Source organism: Pteronotus mesoamericanus, unplaced genomic scaffold (assembly GCF_021234165.1).
Source record: "Pteronotus mesoamericanus isolate MK-2021 breed Mesoamerican mustached bat unplaced genomic scaffold, CSHL_Meso_final contig_53, whole genome shotgun sequence".
Classification (NCBI taxonomy): Eukaryota; Metazoa; Chordata; class Mammalia; order Chiroptera; family Mormoopidae; genus Pteronotus; species Pteronotus mesoamericanus.
This window is the reverse complement of record NW_026555195.1, coordinates 1,861,379-1,878,900: the sequence shown is the minus strand read 5'-3', so window position 1 is coordinate 1,878,900 and position 17,522 is coordinate 1,861,379. Positions and strand designations below refer to the sequence as shown.

Sequence of the window (17,522 nt, the reverse complement as noted above, 5' to 3'; positions counted from 1 at the left end):
CATTTATTCCATTATCTAGCCTTTCGCCATTTATTAAGCAGTTACTTTGTTACTATGGTTGCTACTGTGTTTTAAGCTGGAAATGAAAACTTGGATAGAGTATGGGTCCTGTCCTTGAAGGCTGAGATGCTTCTCAGCCATCTAGTGAGTGCTCAGTCAGAGCCAAATGTGCTGATTTGAAGCAATTTGTCCTGAGAACACAGAGGAGGCTGCACAGGATTGTATCCAGGAAGGGCCTGGAAGCCTTCATGGGCGTGGGGGATTACAGTGGTGTTTGCTGCTGTGTCCTGACAGATGAGCAAGGCAGGTGGACCGGGGCTTTCCAGAAGGGAAAGGCCTGTAAAAGCGCACACAAGAGCGAAGCCGTAGGGCTAGTCTAGGAAACTCGAACCAGTCCGGGATTGTGGGGACGCAGGGTCCCTTTGAAGGAAAGGAAATGACATGTGGTTGAAAGGGGGGCAGGGGTCAGTTTTGGCCTTTTTGGGCTACAATTGCATTGTACCTGGTTAGCAAGAAGAAGTCTCTGAAGGAATTTATTTCTATGTCATATTTAAAGAATTGTGGTCACAACGTGTTCTCTTATTTCTGCCTTCCTACCTGACTCCTTTCCGAGGAGCCTTATCTGTCACACAGGCCTGAGGACTCCGACCCGAGCAGAGACCTGCTGTGGCTGTCCTGGCTGCATCTTCCTCAGGCTTTGAGACCCCAGGTCTAAGTCCATCTGAGAGGCTCCCCTTTCAAATGGCGTCCACTTTCAAACGGCGACGCGGGTGGATTCGCACCAGAGATTTTCCCGTGGTGGCGGACATTTTTCCTTCCCAAATCATTTATTTTTAAAATAAGAGAAATGTCACCCATTCCGTGAAGCTGGAGGTAACTCACGTGTGAGCTAGGGATAAATAAGCAGCAGGAACCCAGGAAACACTATTGATAAGATGGCTTTTCAAAGGCTAACCGGTTGGTAATAGGGGAGCCTGTAAGAAGCGAAGCATTGGCTTGTCTATCTCTAGCCCCTTGCAGAGGTTTTGGACGGAGGAAAGCTAATCAGGAGACCTGCATGGGGAGAGAGGCGTGTTATTTAATTAGCTTTACAATGGGCTGACTTGAAGGCACGTGGTGGTTTTAATAGAGGGAGATAGATGTCCTTTTTTGCAGGGCTAATTGTTGGGGAAAAGCAGGGTCTTTGTTCTGGCCCAGCATGACGGCTCTGATCTCTTGGAGCCTAGGGCTGCCCCTGCTTATACTTTTAGACAGAGCTATTCAAGGCTGCTCTGTAGAGAAAAGAACAAGAACCGTATTGTGCGTGCAGGATCAGTGCCCAAACCTCCCCAAAGTCACTAGGAAAAAAAGAGAGAATGAGAGGACCCGGCCATGTGCATTTTGGAGTATTTCCCCATCATTTATTTGCTACGCTTGTTGGAAAGGGCAAAGCTACACTTTAATCAACTTGGAGCTGAGGCGGGGTGACTTAACTAAGTACTCCCAGAAAACCAATTAAGTTCACTTTCCCAATGATATGGCGCTAATCTTGCCAAAACGGAACAAGCAGCCAGTGTGGAGACCACATATATTCCATGCTGCCAGCTTTGATGGCTAGGTGCCAGGCACTGGTAGTGCCAGAATACAAATTATGTAGCCGATGCCCTCTAAATAGTGAAATCTGTGTTGCTAGAGGGCAACATAAAAGTAATGATATGCGGAAGGCCGAGGGGTGGCCGAACTGGCTGTGAGGATACCTTTCCCCAGGGTTCTTCTGGGCAACTGCTCAGCACAGGTAGTTGCCACCAGCAAGCAAATCATTTCCTCTGAATTCTGGGTAAGAGGTCCAGGCTCAGAGGGAATGTTACATGGGTGCAACATTCTGTAACTAAATGCATGGGCATGGCCCAACTAGAGATGGTTAGAGGTTCAGGTTTACAGTACAACTGAAGCTGTTAGAAAACTTTTGGCTGTCAGAAAAGGAGTCAGGTAAGGAAAATGTAAGATGGGGTAATATAGTAAAAGACTTGCACCGAGCGAATGCAGCGGTGTACTGCCTAAAGCTGGGCTAGTTTGGAGCTGGCCTCAGAGCATGGTGTAGGGTGTGCTGGACAGCGTGTAAGATTCTGCGGAATGACTGACCAGCTCGAAAGCCAAATGGCGAGGTCATCTGCGTAAGATCTTGTTTTGCTCAGGTGGTGCAAAATCACTGAAACCTGCAACCCAGAGTGGAAAGAATCCAATATTGGAAGGAATCCTAGAGGGTGCATATGTTTCTCTTTGCTGCTGATGTATAATGTAGCTGCGAACATATGATTAGAACTTCCATAACTGCCTTTCACATCTATACAGTAGCAATCAGTTGCCTTCCATCCAAGGGGCATGGTGTCAGGGCTTGTGTGGTTTGCAGACTCAGACCTAAAATTATTTTTATCATTTTGTTGTGACTTTAATAGCACATTCCAAGAGGGGCCACCATGTCCTCATATCTTTGGAGAGCACTGTATGCCACAGCTTGAGCGAACTTCCATAAAAATCTTTTGCTTGCTACACCCGAAGTCACACTTAGTGTTTTCAAATTAAAAACAGCAGCGCAGTGTTGTTGAGTGCATGCTCTGTGCCTGACACAGTGCAGGTCACATGGCACACATTCGTTCCTCATTCAGTTCAACCCTGCGAACTGGGTGCTGTGATCGGCTCCATTATACAGGTGAAGAAATTGAGGCTTCTGGAGGCCGATGGACCGAGAGCTGGAGAACGGCCAGGATCAAACCCAGACTGCTGTCTATTTCCTGCTGAAGCCTGTGTTCTCTCCCAGTTGCCTTCCTACCTGGCCTCTGCAGTCATTTTAGAGTTGAAGTACATGCTCTACAGCCAGGAGACCAAGCCTCATAGTCCATTTGGCAAGAAACTGCAGGTCTTTATATAGGCTATTTGGAAGTGTCTCCTTACCTCCACACTATAGTTAATTCAATTCAATTAAAAAAACAATACCGTCCGCAACAGAACACCTTAGCTCACTGAAAACCAGGAAGGTTTGAGAGATGCTGGACCTTTCCTGGATCTGGAATGGTCGTTGCCAGCCATCTGGTCTCTCTCAACGCTACGGAATTCCCTGAAAGAGAAGTCCATCGCCTTTTTGATTTTTAACAATTCTCTGCATTATTTAGAATTTTTAATTCCTGGAAAGGGGTGTCTTCTGGGAACCTGCCACAAGAGAGCTGCCTGCGGAGTGCGTTTTCCTCCCACAGTCTGCAGCCAGCTCTCCACCCAGCTGCGCCTTCCCCTCCCCTCCCCTCCCCAAAGGGTCCCTAGTGGCACTTCCCACCCAAGGCCTTTTTGTGAGGAAGTCTTTCAGGATGGTTTCCCAGTCTGGGGAAAACACATGTTTCTGATCAATCTGGTGAAATGCACTTCCACGAAGAAGGCACTTCTGTATTTTCTACTTGCTTCATTCTTCACGTTACCAATAATTACTTACGATTTCAAGTGCCGAATGCTGGAAAGTGCTCCCCAGGCCTGACTGATTAAACGGCGCCTCCTTACACGTTACGTGGTCGGGTTTGCTTCTCTCCTCTTCACTGACTTGAAGGAAGAAAGGCTTTTATTGTATAGGAGCCCATCTAGACAGATGAGACGTCTACTGGGGTCTGTTCCACCTCATGCGTCATCACCAGGACCACGCGCTGCGTTCCGGCTCCGTCACAAGGGTGATGCAAGGGGCCGAGCGAGCACAGCTGGCTTCCTGTAAACTCAAGGAGACCTCATCTCTTTTTGGCCCTTAAGAGCAGAGAATTAAATGTGAGTCCTAATCCCAGAGAAGTTGACATATCCCTTCTTGAGGTTGTTTTTCAACTGTCAACTTTATATCAGCGACATAGTCGGTGCTCTGTAAGTTCTAAATATGAATCATTACAGATGCCCTAGATTGTTTTTATGGATTTACCTTCCTGCATATTTATGAAATGCAGATTCTGGGCATACTTTTTCAGACATGTGACAGCAAGGGAATTTGAAAAGAGCTATGCATTCCACTGCCTCTGTCACTACGTTCAGCAGTGGCAAAGGTAGGATTTGCGTTACTTTTTTAGACCCCAGTGATGTTGTGCAGAGAAGAATGCTAAGGGTAAGAGAGAAACAGATTCATGCGTGAGATGTTCTAGATGAATGGAACGATGTACTCAAAGAACGTGAGTTTCACTGGCTAGTAAGATATTCTCAGTGTGATGTGTTCCATGTTTTCTTGGGCCTCTTAGATGAACCTAGGTCTGAAGGAAGTGATACAAAATCGCATGTGCTCATGATCCCTACCACAGGTCAGAGACAACGGCGGGTCCTAACCAAACTCACTACTTCCTTGGTTTCTCTGGTTTAAGATTGGTCTGCTTTCCAGCTGACACATCTCCATTGCTCATTAGCAGAGATAACTAATTAAATGTGGAGAGGGGAAGGCAGCCACAGGCCAGCCAGCAAGAGAGCTCAGGCCTTCTGTGCCTCTGCACCACCTGCAAGGTGGGAGGGGCTTGGCTGACTCACCCTCCCCTCCCCACCGCGGTCCCCACTCACAGCCCCTCCCCTTCCTTACTGTTGGGGATGCCACCCTATGGCCAAAGGATTCCAAAAATGCCACGCTTCTGGGGACCTGACCAGATAGAGTAAATTTGAGAAGGTGGAGGGGATTTGTAACAGGCACTGGGCTCCCTATAAAGTGTCTAACAATCTATTCGTGGAGAAAATTGGGTCCATTTCATGCATTCCCTTATCTTTACTAATAATGAACATAGCGAGTACATCTTATCTTCACAATAGTCAGTGAAATAAGAGATTCACCTTAAAGTTCAGAAATCCCTGAAGGCTGTTTCTGAGCCGCAGTCTGCGACTATGAAAGTTCAGAACAACAGCAACACAACGGGTTTGCTCTGTGGTGAGGCAAATGCCATTTATCACAAACATCAATACCCACATATGCTCCGATGAAAAATAAAGCAAATATGGTGACCTCAGGGAACATTTCCATTTAAGGGGATGGGAGGCAGGAGATGAGAGGAACAGAAAAAAAAGTTTATAAAGAGCTTTTCAGTTGAAAAAGAATCACTTGGTTACCTCTTTCATCTTAAACTTTGAGGAAATGTAAGTCTCACAAAAACTATAGGGTATCTCAGTTAAAGATCTGTGTTTGGGATGGTAGGAAGTTGTCTGCTCGTTAATTAAATGACCAGCATAGTTTCTTGAGCTCCCCTGTCTTGAGCTGAGCACCAGGTTATAACGACTGAAGCTGGTCCCTGCCCTTAGGCAGCGTGGGCGGCGGACATGATGTTCAAATAGGCACTAGGGGGTTCGCAGGCTGCTGAGCACAAAAGGGGCACCTTGTGGGGATGGGAAGGGAAATTCTTTGCATACAGCAAATGTTAATGTGGGGGAAAGACTGAGACAGAGCCTCTGTGTTCAGTGTAGATTTTTGGCTTGACCTTCCCTTGCTTCTTCTGTGACCTGCTGAGACCCTGTCACTTCCATTCCACTTTGTATCCTTTGCCACTGCTCCCGACTGAGGACCTCCTATTGATTTGTTTTATTGTCTTTCCGTCACTACTGGCCATGCAGGACAATTAAGTTGGCTCTGTGAAGTACTGGATATATCGCCAGGCTCTAACTTCATTTTGGAATCTTGGGGGTTTAGGTCCTAGAATGATAAGAACAGAGGATTCCTGTGACTCTACCTCCTCACGTCCCATCCTCCCCTTCCTTCTGGCCCCCGATTTATCCTTTCACTGGTCTCAGAGGAGGTTCCTGCTACTGCTTCCGCCTGTACCATTGTCCTTTTTCGTGTCAGGGATACTTCTTCTTCCTCTGGTACTGTCTGCTTCTTCTGCCTGGCTTCCAGTGTAAGAACAGGGTGAAGAAATTCTCCACCCCATCTCTGCTCCTTCATCTCTAGGGTGGTAAATGCTAGTCCTTTGGGGCAATTGACTTGGCATTTCAAAATGAAAGGGGGAGGAGGACAGGGGAAGATTCCACAATAAAATTATCTTAATTTGAGATGCAGACCGCAACTGCAGAGAACATCTGTTTTGAAGTCTAATGTTGTCTTTGTAACCAAGAGCAGAGCAGGGCAAGATCAGAGGAGGGCCTTCGCCTCCCAGCAGAGGAAGCCACCTGCCTCCTGGGGAGGGGCCAGGAGCCTCTTCTCAGGGGTCCCAAGCACCTTGCTAGGAGCCTGGTGTTCTTCCTCTGCCATGTTATTAAAGAACATCGGCTCTCCTGCCATCTATGCTAATGCCATCATCTCTCTACCTCCCCAAGAGTCCAATTTAGGACAACTTAAGCTGGAATCCAAATTACATGACCCCCAGAGGCTCGCAGGGCAGCAGGTCTGCTGCATCACCCTGCCTGGGGGCGCGGGGCGGCATTCCTGGGGAACGCCTCAGAGCCCTGCAGCCTTGCCCAGCAGCTGCCCGCCTCTTTCTGTGCGATTGGGGTCGGATTTGCTGCAAGCGGAATACGTGATGTCTAAACTGGTGGATTTTAAAATGTCTCCTGGTCTGTGGATGGGGCCAATCCAACCCACATTGTTGGGGCTGCAGATGCAGCTGAATGGTTTATAATTACAGTCTAAAGAAACTGCAGACGGCAAGGGAGCAAACCCAGACCCCTTTTCTCCCTAAGCCCATGCCAAACCGTCTTGCACAGGGAATGAGAGTGTGGTTATCCTGCAATGTCCTTGCCAAAGACAACACATTCAGTGCAGAGGAGATGATTCGACTTCTAGAAATTGTCTGATCATCTGTGTTTTCCTGGGTACATTGTACCCTGCCTCGTGTCTCAGGAGTGTCCCTCCACAGACTACGCTGCATGGCGGTGGCTTCTTCAGCAGAAGCGCTCTCTGCAAGTGTATGGAGCTGCCTCTTGAGAACTTGAATCAGGTTCTAGTCCTAAAGCTGCCTTTTTTTTCAGGCTGTGTGGCCTTAGGCAGGATGACTTACTCTCTCAGACTCATCTCCCTCCCCCTCTGGTAGACGGGAGGACTGGAACTGACTCTCTAAGAGACCCATCTAGTTCTAACACGGGGACGGGACGAAGCCAAGACCTAGGTTGCATCTCCAGAGAGCCACCACACGTGACTTTCCTTCTGCGTTGCAACCACAGCTTTCTGGGGACTCTTAACAAATACAAATGTGCAGTTTTCTCTTCTAATAAGGTAGCGCTGGAATTTCCCGACTGAGACCAGTGCTGTGACTTCTCAAATCAGGAACTAAGGAGGAAGCTGGGGGAGATTTTTAGATTAACCATGATCATTCTGCCCATCTCGGCCTGCAGACAGTTCAGGTAAACACAGGGTCCAGCTGCTCTGCAAAAGGGAACGACCACAGAAACACGTAATGTGATTTCTCAGATATCCTACCTTGTGTGCCATCTTAATAGCAACAACACAGATTTAACATTAATTGAGCACTCTTCCTGACCTTGACATCGCGCTAATAGCTTTGCAGGCATTTTTCTCATTTAATCTTCCAAACCACCCTAAAAGGTGGCTGCTATTATTATCCCCACTTCATACATGGAGGAGCTGAGATGCAGGGCTGTGTGTGACTTCTGTGTAGGGATTCAGCGGGTGAGGTGGCAGAGCAGGAATTTGAATCCGAGTCTCACTCCACTGACTGCCGTCCTGGTTTTGTTATGGAGAGCTTCCCCCAGGCAGTCCCGCCCGGGCCCTGGTGTCCCTCCTTCCGCTTCCCTCCTCACTGCGGCGCCCCTTATCGCTCATTGTTTATTGTACCATCTAAACAATAGCTAATGAGTCTGTATTATTACATGGTAGGGAGAGCCAGGGGTGATTTTATCCCCTGAAACAGAGAGGAGGTTGTGACACAAAAAAGGTGAAGTGGCTTCGGTGAGGTCACAGAGTCGACCGCATTCAGTGACAGCACAGTGCTGGTCCCCCACTCAGGTTCTTGAATTGACCCTGAGGCCTTTTGACATCAGAGTTTAATTAAGGGGCTGATTTTCATTTTTCTTTCACTCTCTGATTTCCCATTTTATCGCTGCTCCATAATGGCGGACAGGGAAGCCGCAGGCATCTTTCTTCCCCTTGTGCTTTTTAATCACTCAACTTATCACACAGAAACCTCTGCGGCAGAGTTCAGCTTTAGAGGCCCGGCTCTGTGACAGAGACTGTTGCCTTTTCTCAAAGAAAAACAACCACAAACTCAGACAGGTTGTTAATTGAGGAGCCTTTCTTCATTTTTTTTTTTTTTTTAAATCTTACATTTAAACCAGTAAATTAACATCTGTGAGTCATCAGCTTGTTCAGGATCAGCCGTTAGTGGTCTGAATGTTTTTGTACTAATAAAGCGTATGTGAGCTTGAAACTCAGAGATCCTTTGGTTCGTCGAAGATCAAAATTCAGGAAATAGACAACTTATTCTAGCACGCTGCCGGAGAGGAAGAGTCTGTCTTCCGCAACTTTGAAATTAGGTGTATTTTAATACTTTGTTTTTATTGAATTTGGGGTGGAGTTGAGGGAGGAATGTGACTGAGAAAGTTTGTTTGTTTATTTATTCACATACTCCAGGAGATTCTTACAAAGATGGACTATTTTCTTTATACAGTAAATCCAGTTCCACTCCCTGGCCCCTTCAACTTCTGCAGCTTTTATTTGTTTGATCCTTATTGCCAGGATGTTCCCGGTTTAGGAAGCTTCAGCACTTGCTGGATGTAATTCCCAAAGTCTAAGGAATGTTTACAAATATAGTTCTGTTTTCTCCCAAGGTCGGGAGGAACAGAATACCACATCACAACAAAAGCTAAGAAGTGTGTCCTTGGTTGATTTTTCTTGCATGCCTTAAAAATCAGATATCTACAAACAACTTGCCAAGGGGAAGGCAGTACTCAGATGATCTCGTTTTGCTGGTGGGGAAACTAAGGCACAAAGGAACTGAAGTGACAGGAGTGCTGGGGAATAGAAGCTCTGCTCTGCCACGTGAGAAAAAGGGCAGACCTACACGCAGAGTCATTGACACTTTTTATTCATCTCCACAAGCCATAGCATATCAAACTCACTTGGTCTTTGACTTAGAAAGAGCTGGTGGCAAAGTAGAAGTTGACCAGGGAGTTAATCGTTGATCATTCAACGTATATTTATGGAGCATCTGCAATGTGTCAGGCACTGGACTAAGCATTATTTTTTAAAGATGTAATATGACAGAAATGGTATCTAATGTCCATAAGAATATTTAGAAAAATCTACTTTTGTCCTAAAGAGAACAACATTTTCATTGACCAAAATGGATTCGATCAATCAAGTTGATACTTCAATATTTGAGCTTGTCCATATTAGTGTTCCTTGTCCCAAGGGAGGTTTCAGCCAGAAGATTAGAGGTATAACTTTGGATAACATCAATATTCATGATTAGCTCATGCGGACGGAACTTTCTGGGAGGCCTCTGGCGGCTCCTGGCTACCTCCCCTACCTTATGTTGCCAGTCTCATTCCTCAGCTGGCATCTCCACACACTGGGACCTTCACACGTTTTGAGTTTCTGCTTCAGGACTGGTGGGGTTAGAAAAGGGTGACCAACATGTTGCGTGGCCACTGCTGAAGCACTGAAGGACTAAATCCTCCCACTGCTAGAGTGGAAAGGGCTTATAGTTTAATCGGGGAGGGGTCTTTCGGTGTCTAACTTGGGGCAGGGCTTGGTGTTAGCAGCAGCGTACAGTCTAGCCTGGAAAAGAAAACTGAGGAACCAACTGGGGAAGAGAGAAAGGACTTGTTCTGAGGAAGCTGCTTTTGAAAATGGAGAAGTACTTGTACTGAATGAAAACAAAACCCAACATCTTAAAACAACATCAGTGAAACAAAATTTCTCAAAGCAACACTTGATTTGCTCAATTCTTCTGCTAATGTATTTATTCCTAGTGGGTAAGGCAGGATTGACTTAAGATCCTTTTCTTTTGCGGCTCATTTGGGTGTGTGAATGCACAACTCATTCATCAGCTGTTTCCCCCAGCTTTTCCCAGGATCAGAAATGTCTGTTCTTGTCATCTGGAGGCCAGCATTGTTTTCCTGTACCTTTTGGAAACACATCTGGATTACAACAGTCCTTCAAAAATTAGGATTATCCCATGCAAATATTTTCCTCTGGTTACTGAAGGAGGGGCGTGATTTGAAGTTTCAACCAGAAGTTCAAGATTTATTATGCTTGCTATTCCTGATTCTTTCCCTCATTTGCTGTGGAAAGCCTGCAAGTTTGAATGCTTCAGGGAGGCCAGGCCGGGTTAGAAGGAGGTAAGCAGGTGTGTTCAAACTTATTCGAGGCAAAGGTTACAGTTACAGGCAAGTGTGGGAGCTCAACATAACGTATGCCTAGAAATCAGGAAAAAATACCTGTTAAAATAGCTTGCTCTGAGGTTGTTCAGAAAAACTTATATTTAATCTTTTAGTTACTTAAAGATAGATCTCAGTGTCTGGTCCTAGCTATATTCATGAGTACAGGTGTATGCCTCTTTATCTACTGGTTATGGTAATTAAGACCAACTCTCTTCACTTAGGATAACCAGTGGATCCTCGCCAAGTCATTAATTATTCAGGATCGTGTTGTGGTGTCCGAAGTGTCTGGAGTTCCCAAATGGAACAGGGCCTGTGCGCTGTTGCTCTGTCATGGATGATGTATTCCAGAAGTTCAAAACCACGCAGTCTGTGCATCACTTTTTCAAAACTAAGCAGCCTGTGCAACCTTTTTATAGGTTTTATCCAATAGAGGAGGCTGTGAAAAGGAAGGTCAAAAGTTTGGCCAATGGTAAGATAATTAGAGGGACAGAACTATAGCTTCCCTTTCTGCGCAAGCGCTGCTGCGGGAGGAGCTGACGCCTGTGGAAGCTCAGGATCGATTCTAGTTTGGGGGGCCCTGTTCTGGACTCTCCCAATCATACAGAAGAATTTGGGCCTCTGTTTTGGGGTCTCCAGTAGGCTGCCTTGGGCTAGATGCTTATCAAGGGCAGGTCGCAGTGGTGGATTCTGAGAGGGTCTCTGTAAACAGCGTCCCGATTCCTGACTTACTAACCGGTTGGAGTCCCCTCTCCCTCACGCCCTCTGGGTACACTGGCTCGCGAGTGTCCCGCGCCTGCTCGCACGCATAACCCCTTCCTGGCATGCCTCACGTCCTGTGTGTCAGTCTTTGTGAATGAATGATGTACACGCACTTCGAAAACTATGCTGCTACCGGGAGAGGGCTGGAGCTGGTGACCAACCCATCAAGAATGCGTGGAAAATCAGGGGGACTTTTCCGAAGTGGTCGGGGAGGCTCTGCACGCAGCCCGCTCCCCGCGGCTCTGCGCCCCGGTGCTCGGGGCACCACCGGCCCGGCCAGGGCGCGCACCGTTTCACGCGTACTCCCTGGCGGCCTGGCAGCAGGGCCCTCGGGGAGCCGGCGCGGGCCGCTGGGAGCTCCGCCCACCTTTCTTTCGCTTCGGGCGGCCACTAGCGATTGGCCGCGGGTCCCGGCCCAGCCACCACCCGCCTCGCCCCGCCCCGCGGCCCCGCCCGCGCTCCCCCCTGCGGAGGTCCAAGGGGGATGAGTTTGGGGCGGGGGGGCAGCGGGTGGGGAAAGAGGCGCAAACCCAGCGCCTGGCTCCGCGCAGAGAAACGCCCTAAAGAGGAGGGAAGAACGCGCGCGGGAGGGAGGGCTCCAGGGAACGGGGACGAGCGGAGGCAGCCGGCGGCCGAGAGGAGGGAGCGGGCACGGGCGAAGAGGGAGCGGCGCGGCACAGGCGAGCCTGGGACCCGGAGCGCGCCGACTTTCCCGCAAAGTGCCAACTTCGCTGGAGAGTGCCGGGCGCGCACCTTCTGGGCGCGGGGGAAAGGCGGCGGGAATTTGAGATTTTTAGGCAAGAAAATCGGATTGCCCCCGTCCCCTTTCCCCTGTTACGAATCCCCATTAAAAAGACAAACAACAAGAATAACAGCAAACTTGCCATCATCCTGTCCGTCCCCCGCTCCTGGCACCATGAAGGCGGCCGTCGATCTCAAACCGACTCTCACCATCATCAAGACGGAAAAAGTCGATCTGGAGCTTTTCCCCTCCCCGGGTGAGTGGTGACGGCCGAGGCGCCCACCCCAGCTCTCGGCCAGGGTCTCCTCGGCTTCTGCCCGCCTCGCAATTTCCTCCCAGGCAGTGCATTTCTGCCTGAGCGGGCGATGCTGGTGGCAGCTGGAGAGAGGAAGAGGAGGACTGTTGGTGGCCCGAGACCCTTGTTTGGGGGGTGGTATTTATTTTCACAGCTGTGTTTTTGTGAGGAGTGGGAAAAAGCTTATAGAATGTCCAGCGCCCCCACTCCCGTGTCTTTATTTGTCCAAATGAGCAAGAACCCTCTGGCTTTATCCCTGACGTTGGGAGGATGAATACTGTCGCAGAGGACATTGGTCCCCTGACTCTGCGTCCCCCACAAGTGGACCTGGATGGGGGGCCCTGGGGAATAAGAGCGGAAAAGGTGTTTAACTGGCTGGCCCTCAAGGGCATTTTCAAACGTCTTCTCCTCCTGAGCTCCCTGTCACATGTCCCTTTGCTTTCTAGCTCCTCTTTTCTGGACTGGGGAGGAGACGGGAGGAGAATTGAACCGCTCATCTTCACTTCAGGGGACATACTGATTCTTTTCACGCAGATTATTCACTTTATCCATCTTTCTCATCTACCATAAATTTGCCCTCTGGTACTAAAGATTTGTTAGAAGAGGGAAAACATCCCAACACCCAGCGGTGACTTGGGGTCTTTGGTTAAGTGGGTGGTGTTATCCCCTTCTTTGATTTGAAGGATTTTTAAGAAGGGATAGGAAAGAAATTTCATTTTGTCTTAGGCATGATTTTTGGTGCTAAACAGCTTAATGGAGTCTGACACTGCATTATTCATGGCATAAATGCAGTTTAAGAAGAAAAGATGATTTCTTCTAGGATAAGGAACTGCTATCTATCCTTGGAGATTAGTGATTTTGGAGGTAAAGCTATATAGCAGGATACAGAGAGAAGGCGGTGCTTTCTGGAAAATAATTAACTGCAGTAACGTGCTGCTGTGTATCAGCTCATCAATAAGTTTAGCTGCTTGCTGCTCCCCGTGGCTTACACTTCATGCCCCTGCCATAATGAGTTGCTTATTTTAACTCTTTCTGAATTTGCTTAAAGTTCCAACACAAGCCAAGCCTCTATTTTGTCATTTGGAGAGCCTTCAAAAATGTTAATGAAGACATGGCAGGCCCTCTTCTCTTAGACTTCCTAACGTTCAGCCCCAGTATTGATCACTGGGAAGCGCACAAAGAAGGCTTAAGCTTGTTGTTGTCACAAGGGTGACGATGGATGGTCAGTGCAATGCTGAGATCATCTAGCGCCATAGAGACATTTTAGGCCCTTAGAGCTACGATTCAAAAATGATGTTGCGAAGACCATTGCATTGGAGGGTTCAAAGAAGCCAGAATTAAGTTCTGTTAGTCACAACTGATTCAGACCGAATATATGAGAAGGGAAAGAGTAGTTTCTAGCAGGGATACAAACTCAACTAATAGGCCTTTTCCTTCAGAATGGCTCGTTTATATGTGTGTTCACAGATTGGGTCATGTGGGAATATCGTGTAGATATGTCAGTTCACACACCTACAATGGATCCTGTGTGCTGGGAATGAAACAGAGTCATTGGTTAACACATGTTTTAGATCACAGTGGACAGTTAAGCAATTTTGAAAGGTAATTAAATGTTAGAGAGTCTAAGTATATTATGCTGTTATTTCAGTTACTGGTAAAAAATAAACCCTGAGTATATAACTTCTCTTAGTTTTTCCATCTGTAAAATGGGTAGAATAAGGCCTAATGCTATAGTCACATCCATTATAAGAAGCGTGCCTCTTTCAAAAAAGTTTACAAGCCACTCTTTCAGTTTTGTAAATGGCCTTCAATACAATACAATTGCAACTGGTTAAAGAAGTTGGGCAGTCTTCTGCCATTCATCGTAATGAGATTTGATTTCTGGCACTATCTTGGGGAAAATAAAGGAAGAAACCTGAAAATACCTATATAGGATATAATAACCAAGTTTTATATAATTTAATTCTGGGTGTTTAGAAACATGTGTGAATATCATACCCATACCTTAGAGAGGGAAGAGGGAAATAGAGGCACAGAGAAGGAAAGTCATTTACATAAGACCATCTAGTGAGCCAGCCACTGAGGTAAAACGAATCCACGTTTCTAACTTCTCGGCGTACATTACCCTCAGTAGGACCGCAAGCTACCTTTGAAAAGCTCAGCAAAGAAACTTCAGTTGCGACTCGAACTTGCAGGTGCAAGGATGGAAAAACATTGGTCAGACTGCCTGCTCTTCTGGTGGGAGGGGAAGACACTGGCCAAGTGGGGATTTGCTTTGCCCATCAGACCATACAGGACATGTGTTTAAAGTTTAACTTCTCGCAGCATGGCTTTGTGTCCACAACTGTGACTTAAATATTTGTCAGAATGATTCTTTGGGTTGTTTAGTTTCTTATGTGTGGGGACAACTAGTTTGGGATCTTATCTGGCTTAAATAATTAAACCAGGTCGCCCCACCCCATCGCCCGTTGACTCCCCTTCCGTGAGAGTCCAACAGGCAGTGGGAAGGTGGGGAGTAGAAGCAGGAGCTCTGGATTACCTGTTTGCCTGCCTGTGTGAACAGGGTTTGATCAAGAACCTTTATTCTAGATTGAGACCTCACAGGATTTTTGACAGCTCTTAGTACCAAGTTCACATGCATGTACCCTGGTATTGATTTTTTCTTCTGAGCGGTAAGATACAGCATGATGGTTGCAATGTGCGATTGCAGGCTTCTCACATATTAAATGGGCCAACCAAACAAACCTATTGAGTGTCCATGGAGTTCCCTCCTGGTGTGCGCCTTGCCGTAGGGTTGCAGGCTGGCTGCCAAAGCAAATACATTCCCAAGCTGCTTCATTTTTGTCTCTCCTTCGCACTCCACCTTCCTGGTGAGGTGAGTGCGATGCCCAGAGAAGACCGGGAATTCTAATTCTGGCTGTGCGCTCTTTTACAAGAACGAAAAGCTTCGGCCCCCTTCCAGCCCCAGCAGAGAATGTCCCTCTGCTGGGGACTTGTGTTGTCCTCAGAGATAGGAAGAAGCTTGGTCCCTCTCCCAGACTCTTTCATTAGTCTCTGTATCTTCATCCGTGTGGACGAGAAGGGAGGGCAGGGCGGCCCAGGCTCCTAGCACTGCTTGGTCACGGTGCTTCCAGAACCCCAAGGACCACATTCCATTAATGACTAAAGAGCCCAGCAGTTCAGAGGTGGGCGTCTGGAGCCAACCTGTCTGAGTTTGAATCCCAGCTCTGCCTCTTACCAGCTGCATGACTTCGGACAAATTGCGTAATCTCTCTGTGTTCCAGCTGCTGCATCTCTAAAATGAGTGTAATAATTGTTCTACTTCATAGGTTGATAGGAGAATTCAATCTACTAATGTGTGCAAAATCTTAAAAGAGTGCCTGACCCATAATACATTATATTTAACAGTTAACTGGAAAACAAATCAACAACAAAAATGACCCTGATCAGTGGAGCAATTGCAGGGGCCCTTGAAATATTTAATAGGGGCTGTAACTACATGATGCACCTCTTTACTTACAAGAAGAGCAAAGTTAAAGAGAACGTTTTCACCTGCTGGGTGGAGATCTTCTGCCCATGAAGCTCATTCTGGGCTTGTGAGAGCAAACACTGAGATGGGAAACTTTGAGAGTGCCAGAGGATCTTGAGGTCTCAATTGTCAGAGCCAAAGGCACAAGGGTCAGTTGGTTACTTTGGGTGATGGGCTTTGTCAGTGCTACTTCAGAGCAAAAACGCCACCGGGACCAGAGGCCACGGGGATATTTGCAGGGTTGATGGAAAAGTGGAGTATTTCAATTATGCAGACTTGAGAAATGTATCATGTCCAGTTATTATAAAGTATCTCACATTTTATTTATTTATTTGGTTGGCAGAGCTTGCATTCCTGGCATTTTTGGTTGGTTTGTATTGCTGGGGTTTTTTTTTTTTTTTTTTTTTTTTTTTTTTTGGTCTGTGTAACTTTTTTTCTTTCTTAAAGAGACCAGACCACCCTGGGGGAGATCACCTCCATCCTTGTAGACAAACCAGCTGTGGTCAACCTCCCAGAGCCCAGCTTGCCTTCGGCTCTGTCAGAATCTCTGCAAACCCAGAGCTGGTTAGTGTAGGTCAGGATTTATCGAGAAAGCGGGGCTACCTATTTCCAGGAGCACAGATAACTCTACAAAAGCTGCAACGGCAGCACGATTGGACGCCTGTCTGGGTTGTGGAAGGAATGAGCCACGGCTGAGGTGCCATTACAGGAGCTTGTACTGAAGGCAGACTCGTGCATTCACCAGTTACGGGGGTCTTCCGGAAACACGCAGTGAACCTGTGTTATGTACTTGGCACTTGAATATAAAATTGCATGTTTACATTCCACGCTAAGAGAGGCCTTATTTTATCTATTTTTCAAATGAGGGAAATGATAGGCAGAGAGGTATATAACTTGTCCAGGGCTGTCCTGTTAGAAAATTATAAACTGATGAGCTGTTGCAGGCATTTTGTGCCTAAAATAAAAGCACCATGTTACTCATAGAAACTCTGGACATTGAAAGAGTGGGGTGTATGAGAAGGCAGTGATGGTTGGTGCTTTGGGGGTTGAAGAGGTGCAGGGTCTTCCAACCACCCGGCCCGACTCCTCTGAGCCTGGGGAAAGGGTTTCTCCATGCACTGTCTCCAGACCCAGCAACCAGGTGTGCTGCTTTAAGAAGATGCTGGAAGGTTCAGCAGTGCTTGCCTGCAATCACCAAGCAGAGGACCAAGGTTCTTGTTCTCCCAGTGTGTTCCAGCGTAGTCACCCTCTCACAGGTGGGGAGGTACCTGCGTCCACTTCCAAGGTCGTGTCTTTCCCGGAGCCTCCTGATTCTGCTTGCTTACCTCTTTCATCACGGACTCGCAACCTGGGTGACAAGAGACACAGATCAGCAATGAGTCCGCTTTCTTTATATGGTTTTAGTTTAATTTTGCTTGCAAAGAGGCCAGGGGTACCCACACCTGCTGATCTGCCATCTACACAGTGATTTTTTTTTTGGTCTGAAACTTAGTGTTTTCAAGTCCATTTCATGGGTCAGGGCTCACCGTTGGTAGTTATTCTGGCACAAGAGCAAAAGGGAGCCCTAGGAGTCTACCTGCAGACCTGCCATGGCCCGTGGCTAGAGGAGAAGCAGACAGCGTGGCTGCTGGTCTGACAGTGAGGTATGGGTTCCTCTTCTGCTGCCTGGTGGGGAGCATTGTCTCCAAATAATTAACATCCTCGGGCCCTCAGTCATCACAGAGGAATTTGTATAGAGTCGCCCTGTTTTTATCTGGCTGCTCCAGAATGAAATGTTGGCCCCATTTCTCTGCTTAGACAGAATCTCTGATGGGATTTGTCTCTATGTTAACAACATTCTAGGTCTCTTCTTTGCTTATAGCTGTTAAGCCCTTCACTCAGGGTTAGGGATGCCA

The 17,522-nt window shown here is 47.3% G+C and overlaps 1 protein-coding gene across 3 annotated transcripts in view; it reads left to right on the top strand.

Annotated features, from left to right (window-relative positions):
* The window catches only part of ETS1 (ETS proto-oncogene 1, transcription factor), a 123,847-nt gene that overhangs the window by 50,618 nt on the left and 55,707 nt on the right, over positions 1-17,522 (top strand). For 2 of the 3 annotated variants that reach the window (XM_054579446.1, XM_054579445.1), the window contains exon 1: positions 11,685-12,059. The exons of the other annotated variant lie outside the window; for it this stretch is intronic. In XM_054579446.1, coding sequence (XP_054435421.1) covers positions 11,978-12,059 — 82 coding nt within the window. In that variant the 5' untranslated portion in view covers positions 11,685-11,977. Of the gene's footprint in view, positions 1-11,684; positions 12,060-17,522 lie in introns of those variants that run through there. 3 annotated transcript variants of the gene reach the window in all.